General features: G+C 50.4%; 7 protein-coding genes across 7 annotated transcripts; 3 read left to right on the forward strand and 4 right to left on the reverse strand.

The window, feature by feature from the left end:
- Nucleotides 1-274: 274 nt before the first annotated feature.
- N7484_006956 (MFS transporter) lies at nt 275-2,020 on the reverse strand (the record flags this gene model as incomplete). Its single annotated transcript, XM_057117343.1, has 4 exons — nt 275-379; nt 428-1,305; nt 1,366-1,795; nt 1,856-2,020. 4 exons carry the CDS (start codon nt 2,018-2,020, stop codon nt 275-277), a joined length of 1,578 nt encoding a protein of 525 aa, XP_056970378.1.
- Nucleotides 2,021-6,609: 4,589 nt separating this feature from the next.
- sidH (enoyl-CoA hydratase/isomerase family protein) lies at nt 6,610-7,490 on the reverse strand (the record flags this gene model as incomplete). The annotated part of the gene is made up of 2 exons (XM_057117344.1): nt 6,610-7,199; nt 7,262-7,490. The coding sequence occupies 2 exons, from the start codon at nt 7,488-7,490 to the stop codon at nt 6,610-6,612; spliced, it is 819 nt and encodes a 272-aa protein (XP_056970379.1).
- A 491-nt stretch (nt 7,491-7,981) lies between these two features.
- On the forward strand, nt 7,982-9,362 carry N7484_006958 (GNAT family N-acetyltransferase; the record flags this gene model as incomplete). Its single annotated transcript, XM_057117345.1, has 2 exons — nt 7,982-8,929; nt 8,991-9,362. 2 exons carry the CDS (start codon nt 7,982-7,984, stop codon nt 9,360-9,362), a joined length of 1,320 nt encoding a protein of 439 aa, XP_056970380.1.
- Nucleotides 9,363-9,991: 629 nt separating this feature from the next.
- On the reverse strand, nt 9,992-12,007 carry N7484_006959 (MFS siderophore iron transporter; the record flags this gene model as incomplete). The annotated part of the gene is made up of 4 exons (XM_057117346.1): nt 9,992-10,923; nt 10,977-11,319; nt 11,374-11,644; nt 11,700-12,007. The coding sequence occupies 4 exons, from the start codon at nt 12,005-12,007 to the stop codon at nt 9,992-9,994; spliced, it is 1,854 nt and encodes a 617-aa protein (XP_056970381.1).
- A 936-nt stretch (nt 12,008-12,943) lies between these two features.
- On the forward strand, nt 12,944-16,924 carry N7484_006960 (ABC transporter ATP-binding protein; the record flags this gene model as incomplete). The annotated part of the gene is made up of 1 exon (XM_057117347.1): nt 12,944-16,924. The coding sequence occupies one exon, from the start codon at nt 12,944-12,946 to the stop codon at nt 16,922-16,924; it is 3,981 nt and encodes a 1,326-aa protein (XP_056970382.1).
- A 631-nt stretch (nt 16,925-17,555) lies between these two features.
- On the reverse strand, nt 17,556-23,883 carry sidD (nonribosomal peptide synthase SidD; the record flags this gene model as incomplete). The annotated part of the gene is made up of 2 exons (XM_057117348.1): nt 17,556-23,381; nt 23,437-23,883. 2 exons carry the CDS (start codon nt 23,881-23,883, stop codon nt 17,556-17,558), a joined length of 6,273 nt encoding a protein of 2,090 aa, XP_056970383.1.
- A 1,634-nt stretch (nt 23,884-25,517) lies between these two features.
- Nucleotides 25,518-26,640, forward strand: sidJ (putative siderophore biosynthesis lipase/esterase; the record flags this gene model as incomplete). The annotated part of the gene is made up of 2 exons (XM_057117349.1): nt 25,518-25,571; nt 25,642-26,640. The coding sequence occupies 2 exons, from the start codon at nt 25,518-25,520 to the stop codon at nt 26,638-26,640; spliced, it is 1,053 nt and encodes a 350-aa protein (XP_056970384.1).
- Between the last annotated feature and the right edge of the window lie 77 nt (nt 26,641-26,717).

Raw genomic sequence — 26,717 nt, forward strand, 5'->3', positions numbered from 1 at the left:
TGCTTTATTCTAGGATCATAGATTTGGACCCCGATCACCTTCGGGATTGAACAGCAGGCTGCTGTTATAGCTCGGATATCCGGATGTAAGTTTGCGGCATTGGCACATTGAAGCAGCCATATGAGGGCAGACTCCAGGAACATATTAGGCGCTTTAGAAGCGACATCGGCAGAGCTAAAAATTGCTTCATAATAGAGAGCAAATTTTGTAATCACCGTCCCTAAGAGAAGAAAACCACTAGGCATGTCTCCCATGGTCTTTCCCGGTAATGGATCTAGCTGCTTCGTCGACCGTATGGCTCGAAGGGCAAGACTGCGGAAACGATAGCCATAACAATATAAAGCGCGGCACAGATGTAGATCGGGACTGCTGTCTTGGTCTACATAACAGTTAGTTTTGCTTGGGAAAATTCAGGCGTGCAACTTACATTGGCAAAATGGGCCACGATGGCACTGACGATACCCATAATTCGATTGAGTCCGATGGCAACACCATTTCCAGTGCCTCGGTGAGCCGAGGGGAAAACCTCAGGGGTATACGCGTATAGAGTGCCATAGTAGATATTCAAACAGAACGATATCGTGCATGTGAAGCCGACGTTCTGATTTTCTGTGCGCACCTGGGTGTAACAGAAGAAGAAAATCATGGTGATCAAAGCGCCGATGATCATGGTTCCACGACGGCCCCAGAACCAGGGTGAACGGCACATGAAGCCCGCCAGGACAGGTCCAAAGATACTGCAAGTGTTGTTGATCGCATAGTTGCGCCATGTAACGTACTGACTTGACTCTCCGAATTGGGCGCCACGGGATGACAGATATGAAGGTAGAAAGACGTTGTACAATGGGTAGGCGAGACCAATCAGAAGCCAGGAGAACCACACCAAGGTAGTGGACAACGCCATTTTCCGTGTCGCATACAGTCCCTTGAAGTGGAATATAATTTCTCGTGGATCGATCAGTCGTTGGGTCATACCGGCCGTTGTCGTCTTGCGTTGGGTTGTAATTCCACACGCTTGGAGGCGCTCGAGGGTCAGGCTACAAGGGCGCTGGTATTTTTCAGCGATATTGCGGAGAACGCGCAAAGCATCCTCGTCCTTTCCCTCAGAGAGAAGGAACTTGGGAGTCTCCTCCAGCCGGATGATCGTGATACGCAAGATAGACAGAACAAACACAAAGGCGCCCGATGTATACCAGACGTAGCGCCAGCCCATGTTGTTGTCATGTGTGCAACTAGCCGCATCGGCACACGAGTAGTTCGGGAGGAAAGCCCAGGCAAACAGACCGGCGATAAGCTGACCGAGACCTAGGAGATGGGAGAAGTGGTTAGTCGTCGCTTTTCACTGATTCTCGAAGCCACGCTTACCCCACCAGGCTGCCATCAGCGTCAGCAGCCATTGGTTCTTGCTAGGAAGATACTCGAGAAAAACAGTGGTGTCTAGCACCAGGTTTCCACCGGCACCAAATGCGCTGAGGCAGATGAAGAGACCCAGGACAATCCACGATGGCGACGCGCCGGCCACAATAGTGAAGACCGCGGAGACGAACAGGGAAACATTGAACGCAAAGCGACGACCGATAATGTCCGCGGAGAATCCCCAAAAGATGGCACCCACCAGCATTCCTACATAGACAGCGATTGTCAAGCCTGTCGAAAAGCTAGGCTGAAATTCGTACCCGGCCTGCGTCGAGATGATCGACTGGATAAGAAGGATAAGAGAGTCGACAGCATATCCGAAACCGTTCAGACAGAACAACTTCCAGTGATGAGGGGTGAATCCGATCTCATCGATCGTCTGGACCAGGGGAAACCATTAGTCTTTCCATAGCCATTGGGTAGTACCGCGGGAACTCACGTCGTTGATCAGGTTCATCTTGGCCGCCAGAACCTGGTCCACTCTCTCTCCTCCCAGTAAATCATTTTCGCCATGCGCAATCGAGCGGTCAGCCAATGAAGTATTGCTGCGCGACTTGAACTTGTCGCCTGCGGAAGCAGTACTTGCAGTTGCCTCGACGTCCATTGGTATGATGCTTATCAGCTTATCGGGAGAATCTGGGGAAATCACGAATTTTGGATATTGAAGTCCAAAATAAGGCGATATTCAAAAGAAAAACGAGGGACAGAGACGAGAAAAAAGACAGAGGGGTAGCCGTCGCATGTTCATTTCCCTCTTTCCGCTCCCACGCGGGTTCTCCTCGTGGCAAAGTCCTGCATCGTCGAAGCTACTCGCGCACGAGGCAAGCTGATTGGCTATGAAGAGGGTCCGTGGAAGGTCAACCAGCGCACTAGCCGTTTCGGGCAACAATCGGCCCTTTTCATTCCGCAGAACCAACCAGCGTACTTCTGCCCGCATGCCGGTTGATAACCCTCGGCTTCCCCCTGGTGGCATTGCACGGAATTTCCGGCTTCCATGCATGTCATAGCCCAAGGGCATAGGATAACTGGCAATGTGGATCAGAGGGGGTTTAGAGAACTTGTGAACCTCGACAGAACTCGAACCTACCGTAAACAATCAATTGGGCCTCATGCCAAGGTTCCTAATGCTCAATTCAGCCGGAATAAGACTTTCCCCCCTTACCTAGATCTATGGTTATCACCCTATCCAAGTATCTGGGTTATCACCCCACTCTTGCACGTGTAAGATCAGGACTAGACTACTCGAAGAGGAAGTGTTTCTCTGGGGCTCGATAGGGAGACTGCAGGCTTTAAGAAACTACACGGACAGATACAGTACAGTGCAAGGAGCCGAATTGGTCGTGACAGCCCCTAGATAAAGATAAATTGCCGAAGTCACAGGATTGGTGCTTCTGCCACACCATGAACTAGTCTCCGATGATTTCCAAGAAATCCAGACTGCCGATGCCTTTGAAATACTCTCAGGTAAAAAAGACGGGAAAAATCTCACTCCAAGGACAAAGAGTAGACCCAGTCATTTGAAACATTTCCAAAGAACAAGTGAACCTCTTTCTCTGTTCCGTACTGGTATCTTCCCATCAATTTTAAAGGTGCTCTAAAATACTCGATAGCCTCGATAAGAAAGCAGTATTGGCTTCGTGGACAGGAAAAAACTTTGACTAGATATAACCACGCTATTGGCCTCGGAGCCTTACATATTTGCTTTTACCTACATATCTTCTAGATAGTATCTAAGCGTTATCTTGTCCTTTGTATTGAGCGCATCAGAGTCCCCCGATGTCCGTCCATGTTCTCATCATGATTCATCTGAGAAACCTGCTAGAAACCTGCTCCCTTGAACATGCCCAGTCTCCAGAATCGACGGCAATGGTACCAGGGAAAGGGCACCTCAAAAAGATTTTGCGAAGCGTGGCGAAAACACCTATATCACGTATGGAAAAACGATTGAAAGAAGCATGAATTGTGGAATTGTAGATAAAAAGCTTTACTCGAAGTGTATGAGAGAAGATAAGAAACAAAATAAAAAGAAGAGAAGTTTGGGATCAAAGAAAGAAGGGCCAGGAATTTATACTCGAAAACGCGCCTACTTTGGGAAACGAAACATCCCATACAAGCCAATCCAAGACTTTCAACGCAAAGAAAATAACAATAATGATAAACACTGAAAATCTAAACTCAAACATTCAAACGTTATGAGAAACCGAGTCGAGCCACAATAATTTGGTTACAGATGACATTTAAAATTTGCTCGTTAATGGACAAACCATACCTTGACTAGCACCGATCAAGCTAGCCAATGATCTAGGCAGCGCAGACCTTTCTGCTCCACAATGTACTGCCGCAGAAGCGTACCAATCTCGAAAAGAAAAAAAAAGCTCAAAGACTTGGAGGGGTCCTTCAGAGTAGAAGCCTTCATGTCCAGGTGTGTGTTTTTGGATGTCGAGAAGATTCTTTGGTGTCTACCCTGCCAATTCAATAGCTTGTCAGCTCAATCCTGACGTCTTCTTGTGGTGATTACTTATGCGGATTCAAGATGGAAACTTCAGAGTAGAAACTGGTCCCAACCATACCACGGATGAGTTGCCTCAGAATTCCCTCATACTGTCATACTGTAGCTAACGTGATAAGGCAATATCAATGGGATATCTAAGTGCCGGAGCAAGCTGGATTTGTTGTCTCAAATAGATTCTCAAAGTGCGCTCAGGAGCCGGCCAAAATATGCACCCCTTGATAGCATGTTTCCAATTCCTGTAGTTGCTCTTGGTTTGAATATCCACTATCATGTTTTTGACGCTTTCCATAGCTGGCATGGGAGTGGTCCTGAGAAAAAGTCTTAATATCTCATTGTCACTAGATGGTCTAAACAAAGATTGGAGGGCAATTTAAATCATTGAGTTGTATATGAAGAAAGCCAGGAGCCATAAGGTGACTGTTCACAGAGACGGACAAGCTTGAAATCCCCGCAAGAGTTGATGAAGACACTTTCACTATGTTATATTGGACAATTTCCCAATTTGTTGGATATAGCAATTGATCAATAGTCATAGTCAAGTTGGAATGATAGTACGTGCCATTCGTGGTCTCAAGTACTCCAGTGAAGGATGATGATCTTCGCTACCAAAATAGTGGGTCAATCCCAAAGTGCTATCCTAGCTCGTGAAATAAGAAGCTCAGTTGTACCTCATTCTTGTCTTCTTGGGAAGTACGTGCTGATGACCTTCGACTGCCTTTATGGTATAGTCTGATATTCTGGGGGGATCAGCACGAAGTGCAAATAAACTTGCAGTAGTTTGCATTGATTGGTTTAGCGATAAGGCTTTCAGTTCATGTGGCTGAGGTGGATCTTCGGTGTCTGTATGTTCGAGATTCTTTGTCGATCCTTGCCTGGTGCTCACTGATCTACTCCATATTCTGCAATATCAGATGTTCTGATGGAATCTAGCCCGCTCTGGGTTCATTAAGCAGACCCACTACTCATGAGGGGTTGACGGGGGTAGAAGTCTCTTTATAGTAGAGGGGAGACTATCATACGATCGAATTGATGCGGCTGCATCTGTCCAGCAGTCTATGCTGAAATTTTCCAGGCCAAGAACGTTCTTCCTCGTCTTACCGAGAGCCTCCGTGGAGGTCTTGGAATTGTAGCAATTACCGGAGATCTATGCTTTAGAGATCATGAGCTCTTGCATTTTGAGCGGAAGGTTCTATCAAGAGCCATAATAGCTACCCACTCTGGACAAACCAGGTAAAATTCTTCTCATCGGGATGGCACCTAAAGTTAGGCAATATCCATGACACCACTCTATGTACCATGCTGATGGCGCCACGCGAGATGGCAAACTGACAGCTCCACAACCACGCCTCAGCTCTCACGAACCCTACATCGGAGCGACAAATAACGTATGACACCTCCAATTCTAGTTTTGATCTGATAAAACTCTTCGCTGTCTCAGCCAAGACAAAGACCCACCCATTTTATTACCAGGCCTACTCCACTCATTTACGTAACGACCGAAACACGGCGAAATCCCGTCAGTCATCAACTAAGAACCACTAAGAACCGCTTGGCAGCTTGGCAATGTCATGGCATTCATACCCAGCTCCATCTCGATTAATTTCGACTTCCCCCAACACCCGCACTTCGCGGGCCTTTACGGGATAGGTGGATCGAAGTCTCACAAGCGGTGTAACTAACCATGGACACGGACCTTGCAGTCTCGAAACCAAAGAAATGAAACCGGAGGGAAATCTAATCAGATGATCTTAACCATGGTTGGAAGTTACCTTTAGAAGAGACTGGGTTGTTGGTGGAGAAAATGTGTTAGCTGCTGGCGGATGTAGCCAATCAAGAGATTTATCACGCCGCAGACCAACTCGGTTGGAGGATTATCCTCTTCGCGGATTTCTTCTTGGCTGCTTGCAGGATCATCAAGTTACGCGGCCACGTGGATGGCAATCGTTTGTATGCCCGAATCCTGACATAAGTTTCATTTGCTCGGTGGTCCGCTCCAAGGTCCGTGTCCGCGCCAAAGAAAGTTATCTGATCGTTTCCGCCCGTGGGTCGGCGCCGGGAGCCGAATTATCACCGGTGGTTGAATTTGGATGTAGACGGAGTGCTCCGTCTTTTGCCTCGTGAAGGTTTGTGTAGCCGCGTCAATTGGGGCCCAATTGAGCCTGAAGCCTGGAAACATCGGTGGACACGAAAATTAACTTCGAAATCCACGAGCAAGAAACTCGTTCTTTAGGGCTCCACTGCGCACCAGGCTGCATAACGTATGTAAAACTGGATGTAATTTACCGCGTAACTTACCACACAATTATACTGTAAGTAAGATTGGTAAATTACATAAATTACAGTGGAGTGATCTATCCTGGTGGAGTCATTAATCTTACTGGACCTCGTTGAATCATACCATAATATGCCCTTGTGGAAAAAAATAAAAAAAAACTCCCCAGTGACTTGATCATGAGAACGTCGTCCAGCTTGCTTTCTCCCGAATTGGCTAGTTCCAGGCCACAAAAAGAAGAAATACAATTCTCTTGTCCCAAAACAAGAATTATCTGATCTTTACCGGGAAACACAAACAGAAAACCCGCATAGCAACCCATGGTAATATCTTACTAGCGCATGCCACACCTTATCACTCATCTGATAAGACTGATAAGATGATTTTATCTACAATTTCAATTTTTGCCTCAGAGCTTGGAATCAATCCAATTCGGCGGGCGCTTCTCCACAAACGCCCGAATTCCTTCGGCAAAGTTGGCACCGGCATACAATCGTGGATACCACTGATCCGCCAGACTCGTAACGGCGTCCTCTGCGCTGCCAGCTTCCCAGCTTAGCCGAACCCCGAGACGACCCACAATGAGCGCATCCGGACTGTTCTTACACATTTCCTCCGCGAGCTGCACTGCAGCTTGCGCAACGTCCTTGTCGGCATCCACAATCTGGGTGACCAGACCGTAGTCGTAAAGTGTCTTGGCTGGCACTGTGCGTCCGGTCAAGACGAGATCCATGGTCCGCTGGAGACCGATGGTCCGAGTGAGCCGCGGCAGACAACCTGCGACGGGGACAATGCCCCGTTTCACTTCAGGCAGCGAGAAAACGGCGGATGCGGATGCGATAACCAGATCGCAATTCGCCACCATCTCGAAGCCGCCGCCCATACAGATGCCGTTCACCGCGGCGATAATCGGCTTCTTGCCATTGCGACGTGGGAGACCGGCGAGACCGGGTGGTGACATATCATTGACTACACCTGCCTTGACCATTGCATTCCATTCTAGTAAACGTCAGTAAGAATACAACAAAGGGCTGTATGGATATCTGAATCTCGTGACATACCGCCAAGATCGGCACCGGTACAAAAGGCTCGGCCATGGCCAGTAATGATTCCCACCCATAGACTCTCATCTTGATCGAACAAGTTCCAGATCTCTGCGATCTCGGCACTAGTCTCCTTGTTGATGGAGTTAAGTTTCTCTGGCCGATTTAGAGTGACCTGCACCACGCGTTCATGCGGGAAGGAGACATTGAAATGCCGATAGGACAAGGGTCTCGATCGAAGTGACATGGTAGGATTATGCAGGACTGTGGCACCAAGAGACCCGGTTTTACCTTTATAAATAAGCTAGAGCCAAGCTGGCGGAGTTACACAGACAATCCGAGAAATTTCGCACTGACGAGCAGAAATGTGGCGCCGGCTTGAGCCTTGGAACCCCAATGATAAACCCGCCCTGTGGAGAACCGAGGGTAACTCGGAGGCCTGGGTTTTGAAAATTCCATTCAAAACATGCCTTTCTCGGTCTAGTCAAGACAGAAAGGTTCGCTTAGACTGTTCAATATCGCATTCCGAGACAGTTTTGCCTCGGCTTCTATTTATTTCCAGGGTCTGCACTTTATTCCGGCATATCCTCTAGAATCCTTCAAACCAATCCCGAGTGATTATTAGATCTGATAATCTGACAATTTTTTGGGACTCACCACTTCCTCCTCTATACTGCCGTGGGTCTTTCAATAAACTCAATTCGACTGTGCGACGAGAATCTTCATAGAACCGCTATAATGGCTGGACACACCTATCCCGCCGTTAAACTTCCCCATCCCTTCCTCACCGCCTATCAAGTGCGCGCCGTCGGCAACGCAACTCCAACAAAGCGTGTGTTGGTCTTGCAAGATCAGCCTGCTGCTGGCAAACCCTTATCGGAACCGCTACACCTCGATTCGCTCTCATGGCGTGACTTGACCTACCGCCCTAAGGAGGAGCAACCCCCCGCCAACAACAACACCGCCTGGGGCCGAGCCCGCCGTAGCCCCGAGACTATCTTTCAATGGACTCAAGACACTCCCTCCCTGGGCCAGATCTGGGGTATCGTCCACGCGATCTACCTAGCCTACCCCACAAACGAGTACTTCCGGGTAACTCTGGACGGTACAGGCAAGGAGACGTTGCGGAGTGAGCTGCTCGCGACCGGCCTAGCCGTTGAGCACCCCAAGCCATTCGGCTCCAAGGAGATCGCATCAGAGCAAGCAGAGGAACTGCTGATCCTGCGAAGTTCATTCTGGCAAGGCGCCGCCTCACCGGCAGGCCCACGCCCGATTTGGGCTGCCGGCGATGGAATCGATGGACCTGCCCGCGAGTCATTGGCTCGGTACCCCGTTCTACCTGAGAACTACCACTTCACAAACAAGTTCCCCGAAGAGCCTGTGTACACCCGGCACCCTATTCGTCGGCCCAAGCCCGCACCCGGCTCTATTGCATATAGTCGGTACATCCCCGAGGTTGACGAGCATTTCTCGTTGGAGGTTGTCAACTGGGAGGATGCGGAGCATCTGAAGCTTTTCAACACTTGGCAAAATGATCCGCGTGTGGCTAAAGGCTGGAATGAGACTGGTACATTGGATCAGCACCGGGAGTACCTGCGTAAGCTGCACTTTGACCCGCACGTTCTGTGCTTGTTTGGCCGGTTCAATGAGACCCGATTTTCATACTATGAGTTGTACTGGGCGAAGGTAAGCTAAACCATTCATTAGTCCTATTACATGGTCGATTAAATGCTAACAAAATTCATAGGAGGACCACTACGGCGCTCACTACAATGCTGGTGACTATGACCGTGGCCGCCACTCTCTCGTCGGTGACGCCTCTTTCCGTGGTTCCCAGCGTGTGAACGCTTGGTACTCTAGCTGTATTCACTACTGCTTCCTTGACGACCCACGAACAGCAAATGTCGTGGGCGAGCCACGCGCTACGGGCTCCATCATCCTGTCGTATGAAAATGCACAGGGTCTTACGATTGGCTCGTACGTTGATCTGGGACACAAGCGCTCTGTGCACTCCATCGCCAGCCGAGAAAAATGGTTCCAGCTGTGCCCGATCTTTTGGGATGGCCGGGAGCGCCCGTTAGAGTCTGCTGATCGTGCGGCATGGAATGCCAAGCTGTAATTGGGCTTGAGGGTGTTTTATTACAATCGCTTCTTATGTAATTTCATTGCCGGGTACAGTTATAGTGTTTTCATGTTTATTCCTAAAATCACAGCCTGATTCTGTTCTTCATCGATGATCATCCCTGTTTTTACTGCTTAAGTCCTTACTTTCTAGAGTAGATCCATACTTCTCGTGGATGATGAGTCGTTTTGATGTGACCCACTTCCAAGGTAGGTAGGTTTATAGGTACCCAGGTATGTGTGTAGGTCACTTCAACGGATCCATCGGCAATGCATACATTCGTGCCTCATATGCAAAGCTCATGTCTTAGAACTAGTAGAGATAGGATCTGCACTGGACGAGAACAGAGAAGTATAGACAAAACCAAGATTCTTTTTTAAGCGGCTGCACTCGTAGAAGTAATCTACAATGCAACAACTATGGAACTAACTATTACTATAGCACATTCGCTGCGTGAACAGCCATTACATATCGTATCATATCAAGACTTCAACTTCGATCTCATCCTGTTGTGAAACTACTTAAGGTAGTGGTATAAACAGGTTTCTGGGTATATAAAGAGGGACAAAGAAACGGGTATATAGATCTCTTCCCAGGCACTCGAACCATCCTCCAAGATAATAAGCTTAGAAGACCATTCCCTTGACCTGGGGCACCTTGCGAAGATCAATGTTGCGGATCATCATGGTCCAGATGAAAGCAAGAGCGAAGACACCAGTTCCGACAGCCAACATGCGGGTCTGGGCGTACGCGTAAGCCTGCTGGATAGCAATGCGAGTGGCGCTACCAACGGGGTAGCTGAGCTGGGTGGTAAGATCCTCGTAGATGTTATCGAAGTTGTCCATCGCAGAATCGGGGAGGAGTCTGCGGAGGGCGTTGGGGTAGGTGTTTTGCCAGATGACACCGGAGATGGTAGCACCAATGGCATCACCGACGGTACCGACGACATTAAGCAGACCCAGGACGGCGGCGACGTGCTGGTGGTCGACGGCAGCGAGAATAGCGAGCTGTTCGATGATGATGAACACACTACCACCGATGGAGATGAGGACCTGGCAGAAGATGAGGTAGCCGACCGACTGGTTGGGGCGACGGAAGTAGATCATCAGACCCTGGGCGAAGATGTACAGGGGCACGGCAATCCAAAGGAGCCACTTGAAGCGACCGGTGCGGCGGATCAGGAAACCAACGAAGAGCAGCAGAACACCAGAGACAATGTCGAAGATGTTGCTGACGTATCCAGCCTCGGCAACGGTGAGGTCATTGACAACCTGCAGGAAGGAAGAGAAGTAGTAGTCCCAACAGTAGTAGCAAAGCTGGTAGGTAGCGTCCAGCAAACAGGCACCGAGAACAGTGCGGTTCCAGAGGAAGCCGAATTCGAATAGACGTCTGGGAGCAAACTTCCACTCGTAAATGAGGAAAACAAACAGCAGGCAGAAGCCAACCACGATCATAGCAATAATGTAGTCAGTGCCCCAGCTGTTCGGGGCACTGCCGGCAATATCGAAGGGCAGGAAGAAGAGGACAAGACCGGCGGAGAAGAGGAAAAGACCAAGGACTATTCATCAGGTTAGTATGTTACACAATGGGGGTTCTCGAGGTATGTCTTACTGTCCAACTCAACAATATAGAACCAGATGCTCTGCTGCAGAGTACGGCCGCTGGAAGCCTTGACAACGTGACCGGCCTTGACGGCCTTGCGCAGGTTGTACTTCAGGATGAAATATAGAGGAGCAGCGACGAAAGGGAAGACAATGGCGAAGACACCGAAACCCCACTTCATGCCAATCTGGTCGAGGATATCATTGGCAGCTTTAGCTCCACCGAACGCGGTGATGATGTAGGGAGAGGAGGTGAAAGCGTATGCAAGACCTCGACTCTTGAGCATGGACGCATCGGCAGTCAGGACATCAACGGTATAGGTCATACCGCTGAAACCGAGAGTGTAGAACACCTATTATTTATGTCCGTTAACGAAGTCACAGCTGGAAGAGCGGAGTGCACATACGTAGGCAGCACAGAAAGTGGGCAAGTTGTTGCAAGCCGCCATCATGATCAATCCAACGGTGGAGCAGAATGCCATGAAGGCGAAACCCTCGGCACGACCCCAGATGTCCATAATCTTACCAAGCGGAACATAACAAGCAGCAGTGATGGCATCGGCAACAACGTAGATGACACTTAGCAAGGAGTGAGAATCCCAGTCACTTGTCAGGTAGGGAATCAGGTTGCTCAGGACGGAGCTTTGGAAGGCATTGATAAAGTATAGCAGCCAGATGCTGTGCGAATATCAGTATAAAAGAAATCATATAAAAATGAGAAAGCAAAACATACTTGACGAAGACTGCAATCAGCGACCGCCGCGACCAAGTCTGGGTCATGGCCTCCATATCGGCAACACCACGCTGTGTATTCTCATCCGGGGCCTCAAAGACAGGACCCTGGTGCTCAGGCTCGGAAACCACAGGGTTCTCGGTATCAACGGCACCCTTCTCGTTGACAGCATTCTCCGAGCTGGCATTGTCGGAATCAGCCGTGGCCTTGCGATCATACTCAGTCTTGGACTCCTCAGAGCTCACGTTGACCGTGGTGACAGCATCTTCGGTCGACTGACGATGAAAGACTTTCCGGAATCCCGCCATGATCCGCGATCTTGACGAAAGATGGAAAAAGAAAGATAAGATGAAAGATCAAGAGGACCAAGCTTCGAGGGAAAAACTCTGTCCCTTATAGCCCTGTACAGCTTCCCGCAATCCACAGATTGATAAAGGCCGAACCTCGCTAGTCTGGAATGGAACTAATATCACCCACCGATGAAGCCACGCAAGCCCAGACCCAAGACGCAATAGTTACCAGGGCATTTCATTTGTCGATAAGTGCGGCAAAACAGGAAAAAAGTGAGCCGATCCACCTACCCACCTGTGGCGTATGTTCCCTCGCGAGACTAACGCAAAGGTTGTTCTAGCGCTCGGGCATTTCCTACGACTCGTTTAGTGGAAACCGTGAAATCGGGCTTGGTATGCGCTAGTATCGACCAGTATTACGCATCGAATACTCGTATTCTATCCGTCACGGACCCGTATCGCGTTATTCGCGGAACATGCGTAATGTCCAAGCCAAAAAGCCCACCTCGCTTCCATGCAACGTGTGAGTGGGGAAAGTTATCTGATCATCATTGACAGTAGTGGACCGATGTCGGCTGAATCCGAACGCTTTCACCCCTGGTGGTGCTGATTTTTCTTTCCTAGCAAAAACCCACGCCGGACCAGCGAGGAGCCGGACAGACTTTTGCACAAAAAAGTGGTTCTCGTCAGAATCGAATAGAAAGCGTGCAAGTGGGTTCGGCAGGCTCCTTTTCAGGCTTAGTCTCCCCTGATTGATAAGATTCGGCTCAGATTCCTTCGACAGAGCTCTTTTAGCTTTAGCAACCCACTCGCTTTCAAACCATTGCCCGTTTCTCTACACTCTTTCGAGAATTCGATGCATGGACACGTTTCTGGTGATTCGTCCAAGTAACTCCTACCCTCGCGGTCGATAATCACCCAATTGGTAGCGAAGGCCGGGTCCTACTCGTCGCCATGAAGGGCTTCTCAAAACTCACGAGCTATTGTAAGCTCTTGGTGGCCTGCAACCCCTCTAGACGTGAAATCTGCATGCTAGTAGTGGGATTCTTCAGTGCAATTGCATCCGGTGTCCCATTCCCGATCATTGGTATTGTCTTTGGTGCACTGCTTGACGATTTCAACTCGGCAACTTGCGCCCAGAAGGATGGGACCGCAACCGCCTCCACCGAGTCTTCCGACCAGAGCTCTATCAACAGCGAGATTCTTCTGATCGTCTACCTGGCTATTGCTCAGTTCGTCACGATCTATATTCACCTCACATGTTGGACCATGACTGGTGCCCGATTGGCGCAGCGACTCCGCGAGAACTACCTGAAGAACTTGCTCCGCCAAGAGCCATCTTACTTCGATAACCTGCCTCCCGGCGAGGTCGCCTCGCGTCTCAACAGCGATATTCAAACCATTCGATCTGGTACATCCGAGAAAGTCGGAATTGTCCTCTCGGCGGTCGCGTTTTTTGTCACCGCCTACATCGTTGCCTTTATCAAGGACTGGAGGCTTGCTTGCATGCTGCTGTCACTGATCCCAGCCTACATGTTGATGTCGTTTGTCGGCAGTCATTATATTGAAAAGTACTCTGTGCTCATGTCCGATCATGCTGCTAGTGCTGCATCTATTGCTTCCGAAGCGCTGTCCAACACTGTTGTGGTGCAGGCCTTTGGCGCCAATACTCGTCTGGAGGAGAAGTTCTCCAAGGCGCTCAAACTCTCGGAAGGCGAAGGCCTGAAAAAGGCTTTGGTGGTGGGTATCCAGTCTGGTGTTCTATACTTTGTTGCATACGGTGCGAACGGTCTGGCCTTCTGGCAAGGTGCCAAGTCAGTTGCGAAGTCAGTGGCAACTGGGGATGCAGGTGTCACTGTTGGTGCAACCTTCACTGTGATCTTTGTATTGATTGAAGCCACCTTGATGTTCAGTCAAGTTTCGCCATTCCTCCACTTGTTTGTCCAGGCTGTTGCTTCCTACTCCAAGATTAAAGAAGATCTTGAGCGTGTGCCCAAGATTGACGGCACTTCTGAATCCGGAATTCGTATCACTCAGGCCGAGGGTGGCTTCGAGTTCAAGAATGTCTCTTTCACTTATCCTTCCCGCCCTGAGATCACTGTCCTTGACAACATCAGCCTGAGCATCCCTGCCAACAAACACACTGCTCTGGTTGGCCTCTCTGGCAGTGGAAAATCAACTATTGCGGGCCTGATCACAAGACTGTATGACCCCAACTCGGGTCAAATTACCTTTGATGGCCATGATATCCAGGAAGTCAACGTGAAGGATCTCAGAAGTTTCCTCAGCCTGGTTCAGCAGGAACCCTCTCTACTTGACCGCTCTCTTCTGGAGAACATCGCCCACGGTTTGATCAACTCAAGCAATCCGAACCACGCCCACCTCAAGGAGGTCTTCATCCGTCCTGATCTGGAAGAGCTCGCAGCCAAACTGCGTGATGGAATGGACCTCATGACTGAAGCCGCGAAATTCGGCTCCGACGTTGTCGAAATTGTGGAATTGGTTAAGAAGGCTACCGTGCTCGCCGATGCGGAAGGGTTCATCTCTCGCTTGCAATATGGACTCGGTACTGTTGTTGGATCCAGTGGGCGGTTGATCAGTGGTGGCCAGAAGCAGCGTATTTCGCTCGCTCGTGCCCTAATCCGTGACCCTGCTGTCCTCATTCTCGACGAGGCCACTGCCTCTCTGGATTCCCACAGTGAACAGCGTATTCAAAAGGCCATCAACAACATTGCCACCGGACGTACCGTTGTCACTATTGCTCACCGATTGTCCACCATCACTGGAGCGGATAACATCATCGTAATGCACAAGGGTGTCATCATCGAGCAAGGTAACCATGCCGAGCTGATGGCCAAGGATGGATCTTATGCCGAGCTCGTCAAGTTGCAGACCCTCAGCAGCACCCCTGATAAAAATGAAACTACCATCACCGTGGAGACTATCAGCAAGTCTGATCAGAACTCTGTGACAGCTGGTGACATTGAGAAGGCTGAATCATCCAATACTGCTTATGAGAACATCAAGGAGAAGGTTCCCTCAATTGAGGAAAACCCGGTTGGGGACTCTGGCGACGAGGCCGAGGAAGAAGAGCTCGAGGCCCCCAGAAAGTCTCTTTGGGCTCTTTGCAAAGGCTTTGCCCCAACTCTGCGCCCGCATATGCTCGTCATTTTTCTTGCCCTGCTCGGCTCCGTCATTGTCGGAGGAGCTTTCTCTGGCGAGGCTGTCATTTTCGGAAACACCGTCGGTAGTTTGAACCCATGTAACAGTGCGGCCTACATTCGGTCGCAGGGTGACTTTTATGGACTCATGTTCTTTGTTCTCGCTATAATTGAGTTCTTCGCCAACGTCGTCAGTTGGGCTGGGTTCGGCTGGGTCTCCGAGAAGGTTGTATACACGGTCCGTGTTTTGTCTTTCCGATCTTTGTTCGAGCAGGATCTCCAGTGGCACCAGTCGAATGGACGTACTCCCCCCTTGCTTCTTTCCTACATTACCAGAGACGGTAATGCTCTTGCTGGCCTGAGTGGTTCCATCATTGGTACTCTGTTCTCTATCACCGTTAACCTCTTCGCCGCTATCATCCTAACCCACATCATTGCTTGGAAGATCGCCTTGGTCTGTCTTGCACTGGTTCCCCTTCTTCTCGGAGCTGGTTTTATGGAACTCCTTATCCTCGGCCGATTTGAGGAACGTCACGAGAACGCCTATTCCCTGTCCGTGGACATTGGCGTTGAGGCTATTACCAACATCAAGACCATTGCCTCCCTTTCCCTCGAAGACCAGACCCTCAAGACCTACCGCAAGTCTCTCAATGGCCCTCGCAAGGAGACCCTCAATGTTACCCTGCAGGCCAGCGCCTGGCAGTCCACTACCTACTTCCTCGGTAACTGTGTGAACGCCCTGGCATACTGGTGGGGTGCCAAGCAGATCATCAACGGTACCTACACTCAGACTCAATTCCTGATTGTCGTCTTTTCCCTTCTGGTCAGCGCTCTCTTGTGGAGTCAGATGTTCGCTCTTGCCCCCGAACTTTCTCAAGCCCGTGCTGCCATGGCCAGGATTCTGGATCTCATCGAGCAGGGCTCTGACAAGATGCGTGGTCGTGTTCCTACTCATGCTCCCAATGTCGTCCCGAAAGACGGAGATATCGAGTCTGTCGAGCCCAAGGCCATCCAGTCCAACTCAACTGCATCCAGCGTCCAGCTTCGCGATGTCCACTTTGCCTACCCCGCTCGCCCGGATATGAAGGTTCTGAACGGCCTGTCCGTCGATATCAAGCCAGGCCAGTTCTGCGCCCTCGTCGGCCCAAGTGGTGCCGGTAAATCGACAATCATCTCCCTGGCCGAGCGCCTCTACCTCCCAGAGTCTGGATCAATCCTGATCGACGGTCTTGACGTAACAAAGACCCGAGACCCCTCTTTCCGCGACAACATCTCCCTGGTACCCCAGGAGAGTGTTCTCTTCGAGGGAACAGTTGAATTCAACATCGGCCTCGGCGCCAAACCCGGCAAAGAAGCTACACACGAGGAGATTGTCGAAGCCTGCAAGCTCGCCAACATTCACGAGACCATCGAGTCATTGCCTGAGGGATACAACACCATGTGTGGACCGAACGGTAACCAGTTCTCCGGTGGTCAGAAGCAGAGATTGTCCATTGCCCGTGCGCTGGTTCGCAAGCCTAAGCTGTTGATCTTGGATGAGTCGACCAGTGCGTTGGACGCTGAGTCTGAGAAGCTTCTCCAGGACGGTCTTAGCAAGGCTGCTAAGGGTATCACTGTTATTGCGATTGCTCATCGTCTGCACACTATCCGCAAGGCTGATGTCATTTTCTTGATTGACGCTGGACGTTGCACTGATAGTGGATCACATGAGGAGTTGCTTGAGAGGTCCGAGAGTTATCGGACTAATGTTATGCACCAGACTGTTGCCACTTAAGTGGTGACGGCTTGATACTTGAATATCTTGATTTTAATACCTGGCGGTGCTGAACTGGGCCGTCACCTTCGCATGTACATAGCGTTGCTTTAATTTTTTTTTCTCTCTTTATAGATGTCTTATAGACAATTCCAATCAACATTTCTGTCAACTTTATTTCAATATGGCACCAGGTTAGACCTGTGCAAACCGGGACCCATGGGACTAAGTGCCTGTCCAAGTCCCAACTGCCAAGATCCTATGGGACTTACGTAAGTGGGAATCCCAAATTCCATCATGGGATTCCCGTGGGGTCCCATGGGTCCCGGTCCTAAATGCACAGTTCTACCAGGAGGACACAAGATTTAATTTCAGGGGGCTTGTTATCGCAAAGTTCCTCATTGCGGCTAGCACATTTCACTCATTTCAAGTCTTTGAACCCTTACAAGGTTGAAAAACCTAGGTAACAGGTAACTAAGGGCGCTGATTTAGTAATTTCTTTTATCGATAGTCTACCGTGTTGGAAACTCATATTTGGAATATGAAGATCAAAAGAGAATAAATATCAATCTACCCATAAAGACAAGAGAGAAAAAAAAGATCAAAATAAAAAAAATAGATACAAAGCATATAAATTAAATTCCAATTGCATCTAGAAAACCTCAGCATCAAGCAAGGCCTCCGCACTCTGACAACTCAATTCCTGCACAGTAGCAGCCAACTCATCCAAAGCCCCATCAACAAACACTGAATCATTCTCACTGCCAACAAGACCAACATTGACCTTGCCTTCCTTAACGAACGAAACAACCTTCATCGGATAAGGGGAATCACCATGAGGATTCAAAATATCAACCTTGCACGTTCCGCCGGCGAAAGGCATGGTATCGAAATCATCCCAATCCTGATGATGAACAAGGGAATCATAGAACTGACCAGCAGACCACTCAACCTGCTGAGAAATCTTCTCATAACCAAGGAAATCGTAGGCAGCTGACTCGGCACTTTGTTTCTGGACGTACTGCAGGAGATCCATAGCTGTCCAGTGGGACTCGAAGAGGACGCGGATAGGAGTGAGTTGGTAGCAGGGACCAACGATGTTCTCGACATTAGGCAGATCAATCGTGCGACCAGATGTAACACCTCCAAATGTGACATCTGCCTTGCGGAGACGGCGGGCCAGTACCAACGCCCAGGCTGCAGTGAGCAGATTTGCGGTAGTAATGTATTCCAGTGGCTGTGCGTTCTCGACAGTCTTTGTCTTGAAGACGCCTCTGTCGCCGGCCTTGACGGACGTTCCTTCGAGGACGGACAAAGAAGAGCCCTTGAGGAGGTTACCCCAGTAGTTAATCGCGGTCTGCTGAACGCGCGCGTCTGACACACGACCCATGTATACGGAGAAAGGCTCATGGGCAGCAATCTCACCACCAGTGTAGAATGTCTCGAGATCCTGCAGCACCTTCGGGAGAGAGACACCGTCGTATTGAGCGTGTGACAAGCCCAGCACGAGGCATTCGCTGCCATTTCTGCCCTCGACGTGCAAAATTTGCAGGAAAGATGAGCCGAGGTTGTAGTCCAGCTCGGCGTGAACGGCGCACACCTCCTTGACGGACTTTTCGAGATCATCGTCTGCCAAGTGCTTGGTCAAGGGTGTTTCCATCTCATTCAGGACAACTTGGTAGAACTTAGACTCGTGTTCGATGAAGACCGTGCGCAAGATTTCGTGGGTCTTGATGAGTTCATCACAAGCGTGGAGAAGCTTCTCCCGGTCAATGCCTTCATCGAAGAATAACATGGTGTACTGAATGGCGGTGCGAGGTGTGTTGACAGTGGCCTTGATATCCACGACTTGGGAATCGGTCACAGGGGTGACATCGTGAAGGGTCCACTCGGGATTGGCCAGCTTAGGGCAGACGATATCGGAAAGGAAGGAGTCCAAATTCGACTGATCCAAGGTAGAGAATGGCTTGTATGGCTTGATGTTCTGCTGGGAAGCCTGATCAAGCTTCAAGACCCGTGCCGCATCTCCGAGGCGCATGTGCTGGAAAATATCTGCCACGGTCAAGCCGTGCCCTTGCGCACGCAGACTGGATACCAATTTCATGGCCAGGACGGAGTCACCACCCAGACGGAAGAAGTTATCATCGAGATCAATTTTCTCCGCCTCCATGCGAAGGATCATGGCCCAGGCAGCTCGGAGGATGTTCTCCTTGGGAGTAAGGTTAGCCTGTGCTGAGGTTTTCTTCCATGCCTCTTGGAAGCCCTCACGGAGCTTCTCGAGCACCTGTGCAGGAATACTGGAGGCCAGCTGGTTGAGAAGAGTTTGGTAATCAACTGATTCGGACTCTTCGGGCAACTTCTCAATGACCACATACGCCGAGGGGGCTAAGTAGGTGGGAAGAGAGTCGTGAATGAACTTATCAAGCTTCTTCAGTCCCAGAGCCAGACTAGAAGTGACAGCCGTACAAGTTGTCGCTTTGCAGCCCTTTGATCCAATCTCGTGCTTCTCAGCCATGATGTCAACGGTCTTCTCTTTAGAAGCCCGCGGCTGGAGGAGGACAATTAATTCCGGCTGCTGATCCTTCTGACCTTCCGAGGCCGATTGAACCACTGCAGTAGCAGCACGAACTGTCGGGGGAAGATATTTAGCGAAGTGGGTCTCTAGCTCTGCGATATTCACTGCATGCCCTTGAACTGGCAGAAGATTCTCTTTGCGACCGACAAAAACCAGGCTTCCATCCTCCTGTAATCGGACAATGTCTCCCGTAGGCTGGACCTTTCCAGTACGACCACCATAGGCCGAGCTTCCGGCCACGAGCCACGCTGGAGAGTCAATGGTCTCTCCAGCAAGCATGGCTCCCTCGAGCCAAAGCTCACCAACACAGCCAATAGGCGAAAGAAGTGAAGGGTTTCGAACATCAACCACCCAAGGCACCAAGGCGCTGGGATACGGGGATCCGGCCTTGATGCTCGCATTGGCACGGAGTGTGTTGGTGGGCCCATCGAGCGACAAAGGAGGCGTTTCATTCCACTGCCAAATCTGATTCAACTCGGTGGAAGGGATACAAGATATCTCATCCAGTCTCCTTGAAAGATTGCGGGTCAACTCAAAGCAGACTGCCTCCATTTGCGCAAGAACGCGCTCCATCTGAGAAGCCTGAACTAAAGAAGTATCAAAGTTGGCGCGAATCCTGAAGCCGCCCTTTCGGATTCCACAACCGATCATCAGCGGGTAGGGGTTGAAGTGAAGCGCTTCGCGAACGACATCACCATGTGCGAAACCAAGCTCACCGACTGCAACAGAGTCGGGATCTGGCTGGATGACCAAACCAGTCGGAGCCTCGCATGCATGCTGAGCATCACGGCTGACCTTGCGGATATTTTGCATACCCATGTGTTGGTATGGGCTGCGAGTGAGCACTCCCGACTGGACGGCCTGAAGGAAGGATTCGATGGTGGTTTGTCGGTTAACACGAATGCGCACTGGGACAGTAGCGATAAGAGGTCCAACTATCCCTTCGACTCCAGGTAGAGAGATATCACGTCCGGTGAGAGTCTCGCCAAAGACGACATCATCACTTCCCGAGTATTGAGAGGAAACAAGAGCCCAGGCACCGCGAATTAATGTTGCCAAAGTGAAAGGATATCCAGCGCCTGTCTGGACTGAAACTGAGTGCTCGACATTTCCATCGGGGTGTGGGACGAAATCTCTTGAAGGGAGACGAGGGAACTGGGGACCGACGGCATTCTTCAATTCTCGGCGCCAGAATTCTTCCATGGCACCTTCATCGGTATCCTTCACCCACTTCACAAATTCTCGCATCTGAGTCTGGATTTCAATCGGTTGCTCTTTCAAAGCATTGCTGACTTGAGCAAGAACCAACGGCTCGGACCATCCATCGTACACGACGTGGTGAATGGTCCAGACCATATAGTTCTTACCATTATCCTCAACGATAGCATAGCGGGCAAGGCGGTCTCCAAGCTGCATCCTGTCATTTCGATCCTTTTCCAGGTAAGCTTCAAGATTATCCGAGTCTCTCCAGTAGATGGTGTCCTGCAGTACAACTTGCTGAAGGCCGGGTTCCTGAAGCTGAGCGAGACGAGTGCGCAGGATAGGGCTGTTAGTGACGACCTTCTCCCAAGCCGTCTTCCAAGCAGTGAGTTCGATATTAGATGGGATAGTTGCGACTCGCTGCGCGACATATGGCTTGACGGATTTCAGGGAGAATGTGAAAAGCGACTCTTGCGTAGGTGTGCAGGGGTAAATATCCTCAATGGCAGTCTTCTTAAATCCATAGACCTGAGAAGCTTCGACACAAGCACTCTCAGCAGCTTGGGAAATCATGGAGAATGCAGATGTCTCGGTTTGCAGTGCAGCGCCACTATCCAACGTTTCAATAACACTGGCCATAGCGGCAAGTGATGGGTTGCTGAACATGCCAATGACAGAAAGGTCAAGGCCCTTAGACCGGCAGACGGAGACAAGCTTCATTGCTGCCACGGAGTCACCACCCAGAGCAAAGAAATTGTCATTGGGCTTAATGCCTTCCGCATCAAGCTTCAGTGTTTGAGCCCAGACATCGCGCAACTGCTTTTCCAAGTCGGTCAACTCGCGGTTAGCCGCAGCTCCATTGTCGGAGTCCAACTCGCGCAGGTCAATGGTGGCTCCAAATGCTCTGAGCTGCTTGCGGTCGGTCTTGCCAGAAATCAAAACTGGGATATCATTGACTGGGATATAGGCTGTGGGGACCATGTATCGTGGAACGACCTTGGCTAGTTCTGTGCTGACATTGGGCAGGATCTCACGCAGCTCATCAGAGGGCTCGGCCGAGTGAACACCAGGGCCGCCTTGCTCTTTCATGGAGGGAGTAGTCACGAATGCGATGAGGGTGGCCTGGCCTCCGGTTCCTTGGGGTACGATCACTTCGGCGATTACGTTGGACTCCGCTGGCAAGATAGCGCGAAGCTGACTCTCAATCTCGCCAAGTTCAACACGCTGACCACGCAGTTTGACCTGTGTATCCTTTCGTCCGGCAAAGACAATGCCACCAGATCCATCGGGGTCGTATCGTCCAAGGTCACCAGTCTTGTAAAGGCGGCCCTTGCGACCAGCATGGCCTTTGTAGCCAGCGACGAGCCATGGAGGGTCTTCGATGAACACAGAAGCAGTTTTTTCTGGGTCGCCCAGGTATCCCTGTCCGACAATCGGTCCCTCGACCAGCAATTCGCCAACTGCACCAATGGGCATGAGCTGGTCGTGATCATTTGGATCCACGATCCACATGGCCGCGCCATTGCCGGGTCCAATAGAGAGGTAATCTCTACCTGTGGCAGCACTGCTGTTGATGGTACAACCAATGGTACACTCACAGGGACCATATCCAATGATGATACGGGCATCCTGGCCCCAGATGTTGGCATCTCTTGCAGGCACGGCCTCTCCACCAAGGCCAAGACCATTTGTGAGCGACTTGATCACATCCGGGTCCAAGATACGGGCTACGGAAGGTGTCATACCGGCATAGTTGATTTTCATGCCCCGGATCACCGCATTAATATCATTCAGGCGGTCTTCGTCAGATGGAATGCAGAGAGTACCACCCTTGGTCAGAGTGCAGAGCATACTGTCAATACTGACATCAAAGGCATATGACGCGAAATCAAGAACACGGGAATCCTCTTTGTAGCCCACAGCCTCGGATCGTGGAATGCAACTGCTAGTATATGTTTCATGCGAAATTGTGACACCCTTTGGTGTACCGGTACTTCCAGATGTAAAGATGATGTACATCAAGGTCTGCGGGGGGACTGTTGGCAATGGGGCAATGACCTCCGTCTTGGAAATATTGGCGAAGGCCTGTGCCTCCACCACGAAGATTTTGTCGCTTGGCATGATCTCTGTTGAGAATTCGTACTGGTTTCGAGATGAGACCATTGCCTTTGCGCCTACTTGCTTTGCCATATTTTGTAATCGAGCAAGCGGGAGAGTGGGATCCATAAGCGCAAAGGTTGCGCCTACCTTCATGACGGCGAGTACTGCGACGATGGTCCACTTGGACTTCTCGAAGCACACGGGCAGCACGTCATTTAGCTCGACGCCCATATCTTCCTTGAGCTTCCATGCAGCGTAAGATGACCATTGATCGATCTCGCCGTATGTCAATTGGCCGTCCCATGAATCAATAGCGACCTTGTTGGGAATTTGCTGAGCTCGTTCGGAGAACAATTCGTGTGTTCCGAAGCTGTATGTGGGAGGAAGCTCATGGTTGATGCGCCAAGTTTCCTCGATATCGCATTCAACTGGTTTCAGGCTTTCTTCAATGGATGCGGACGGGTTTGCGAGGCAAGTCTTAATAGTGTCTGAGAATTGCTCGACAGTGTGTTTAACGGTATGTTGTAGCATATTGTCGGTTTGCCACACTGGACGAATTCGAAGTTGGTCGTTCTCAAAGCGAACTTCGAAGTGCATTGCTCCCTGAAGCTCAGTCAGTCTCCATTACCCCACCATCGTCATTTAAGCGTATACTCACTTCTTCATTCGCTTCCGCATCGTACGTCAAAGAGCCGGAGCTCAAGACGAGCGACATTGAGTTTGGGGCAGCTCCCAGTTCCACCGGGGTCACTGCTTTAATGTGTCGTGAAATGGCTGCCGCAATCTGCTCAACGCTGCTATCCAGGCCGGGCACCAGAGTTTCAGTGGGCAGTTCGTAGTTAACGGACTTAATGCTGGCATCCTCTGCGCGACTCTTGTAGGCCCATTCAAAGCGAGGCAAGGTACCCTCGCGTGTGCGCATGAGTACAACCAGCCAAGCGAGAAGTACAACCTCCTCCTTCATGCCCGAGGGCGTTGAGACCTCGGGCGCAAGTTCAGCAAGCTGGAAGCAGCGGAAGCCGTCGCGATCCACCGGACGCGACGGCAAGGCAACGCCATTACTCTGAAATTGATCGCGCAGATCATTCTCGTGTATGAAGCCCATACTGGCGACCGTCCTTCTTCTCCGTGGGATCTAGGAACGGATTGAAGTTGGGGAACCTTGGGAAAGAGGAGTCGAACCTCGGTCGTCCGTGAGCTTTGCGCAGGTCTTAATTGACAGAAAGGGTATAGTGTGGAATATATAGCAAGACAACTTGCATGATGCTAACTGTCCCTTTTCCGTGACGAGCCAACCGCGGGGCTGAAGGAAATATTCCGTACAGTTACTGCATACAGAGCGAGATCGGCAAGTGTGAGTGGATTCATGCTTTGGCACGTTTTAGGTCTAAGCGGGGGTCTCCTGCACCAAGAAACCAAAGGAAAGTCTCGTAAAGAATTCCAGTCTGTCATTTTGACTGGTCTGTTGGAATCCATACCAAGAATTCCCACAGCACTCAATCCACACGGGAACCGGTATATTGAATATTTTTGTGAGGAAGAAAATTTTTTATCTGATCCGCACGGTGGATCAATCTTATCCGGTTGGCGTATTCGTCATGTTTTGGGTTTCAAAGTTACGACACCGTAATTCACATGTACGCTGTACAGTATAATACCATAAAGAGTATCACCGCGCCTGGCGCCATGAGTTTCTTGGCTCGCTTGCTTTTCCCACTAATATACGGAGATACCACCATTCTTATTGCCCATGTCCTCGTGGATGTTGCTTAATCTGGTCACTCATGTTTCCATCTCAGTCTTGAGCACCCAATATCTGATCGAAGGTTCAATGTCGGTAGGAACCGCAATGCTTCAGATGGGTCTTCGCTGACACAGAATCGCATCAGCCGAGACTAAAGCCTGCCCCGTCGGACCCATCTTCGTTGATGCGGGAATCACTGATCCGAATCGATTCAAGGGTGCGGACCCAGCAACGTCAGACAGGTACAGTCGTCTCTATTTGGACCAGATCGCTGAATCAAGCTGCACCCGCACAGATGAAACATGCACAACCATGAAAACGAGGTCTCCTGATGCACATTAAACTAGCACGGTGCGCCATTGCTTGCATAAATGGGTTACAGTAGTGTAGGCTTTTGACCCTGACTAGGCATTCGGACCCGTCCCAGTCCGAAAACAGAGGGTCGTGCGCCGATAATCTGATTGTTTCTCATTATTCTCCGGTCTTACCGCCACAAAATCTAATCTCCTAAGACTGTTAGCACCGGAGCTGGACCCACGTTGATTCCACGTTTCGTATGGATACCGGACGGATTACCCGTATTACAGTACCAGTTGTCCAGTACGCCATATGTACCGCATACCGCATACCGCATACCGCAATACGGGTATGGTCTAGATACACCAGCACAGGCTCCAAGACATTTGACATTGTTGATTTCGGTATGGCTTAACGGAGGAAGCCCCATAATTAACATGAGCGATGAATCGGGGAAGCGAGAACCCGAATGAGATCATTTCAAAGTGGGTCTGGTATGGAAGAGGTTTAGGGCACATCCGTTGCGGTGCCGACACACAGCCGGTTGTCGGAAATTGCTTTTTAGTTCGATCTGATAACGGCAAAGCTGCATGAACCCCGCGGCTGAATACATAACCCCGTCTGATCTCGGGGAATTATTCACTGTCACATTCATACAATCCCACACGTCCACCACGCGAACCTCTCACAGCTCCAAAATGTACTCCAAGTTCTGGCCAAAAGGGGGTCTCCCAGGAATCCTGCACCATTATGTGAGTTTCTCCCACCATCTCCCTTGTGCGCCAATTACCCCTCACGGCATAGCTAACGCATCCCACCCAGACTGAGTCCCTCGTCACATTCGAATACACCAATGCCGCCGTCCGTAAACCTCACAGTCTTCTCTTCGTCGGTGGTCTCGGCGATGGCCTCGCAACAACATCCTACATGGCCGATCTAGCCAAGGCCCTCCAGCCAACCGAATGGTCCCTCTTCACGCTCAACCTCACATCCTCCTACCAATCCTGGGGCCTTGGCCACTTAGACCGCGACACAAATGAGATCGCACAATGCATCCGCTATATCAAGGAATACAAGACTGAGAAGTTCGGCGAGGGAAAAATCGTCATGATGGGCCACTCAACCGGCAGCCAGTGCGTCATGCACTACCTCTACCGACCGAACCCGCACCTCTCCCAACCGGCTTTCGATGCCGGCCTCGAGCACACAGACCGCTTACCCCTGGACGGAGCGATTATGCAGGCACCGGTCTCCGATCGGGAGGCTGTGCAGTTGTGCATTGAGCATGGATTTGGCAGTAACTCGCCAGACCAGATGCGGGAGATCTGCGATAAGATGGAGTCCATTGCAAAAGAGGCTTTGAAGTCGAATAGTACCTATGACACTATGTTGCCGCTTGAGTTGACATCTGCTATCTACCCGTCCAATACGCCAATTAGCTGTCGTCGGTTCTTGAGTCTTTATAGCCCTGAGAGCCCTCATATCCCGGGTGAAGATGATTTGTTCAGTGCGGATCTGAGTGATGATCAGCTGGCTGCGACGTTTGGTTTGATTCAGCAGCAGGGACTGTTGAGGCATAGACTGATGGTCTTGTACTCTGGGGCTGATCAGGCCATTCCTGGCTGGGTTGATAAGGAAAAGAATCTGGCCCGGTGGAAGAAGGCCGTTAATCACGGTGATAAGTTCCAAATCTGGGATGACAAGCACAGTGCTATTATCCCCAATGCTTCTCATGCGTTGAGTAACGATGATCAAGCTGAGCCGCGCAAGTTCCTTGTTGGCAAGGTTACGGGATACCTGGAAACCGCACTTGCGAAATAGATGATCACGGTCATAACTAGATGGAGTTGGATTGTCATGCAGTTTTAGCCGGTGCTTCTTGTGTCTATTTTTGGGAC

The sequence above is a fragment of the Penicillium longicatenatum genome, assembly GCF_028827895.1.
Source record: "Penicillium longicatenatum strain IBT 33135 chromosome Unknown contig_4_segment0_segment0, whole genome shotgun sequence".
NCBI classification, from domain to species: Eukaryota; Fungi; Ascomycota; class Eurotiomycetes; order Eurotiales; family Aspergillaceae; genus Penicillium; species Penicillium longicatenatum.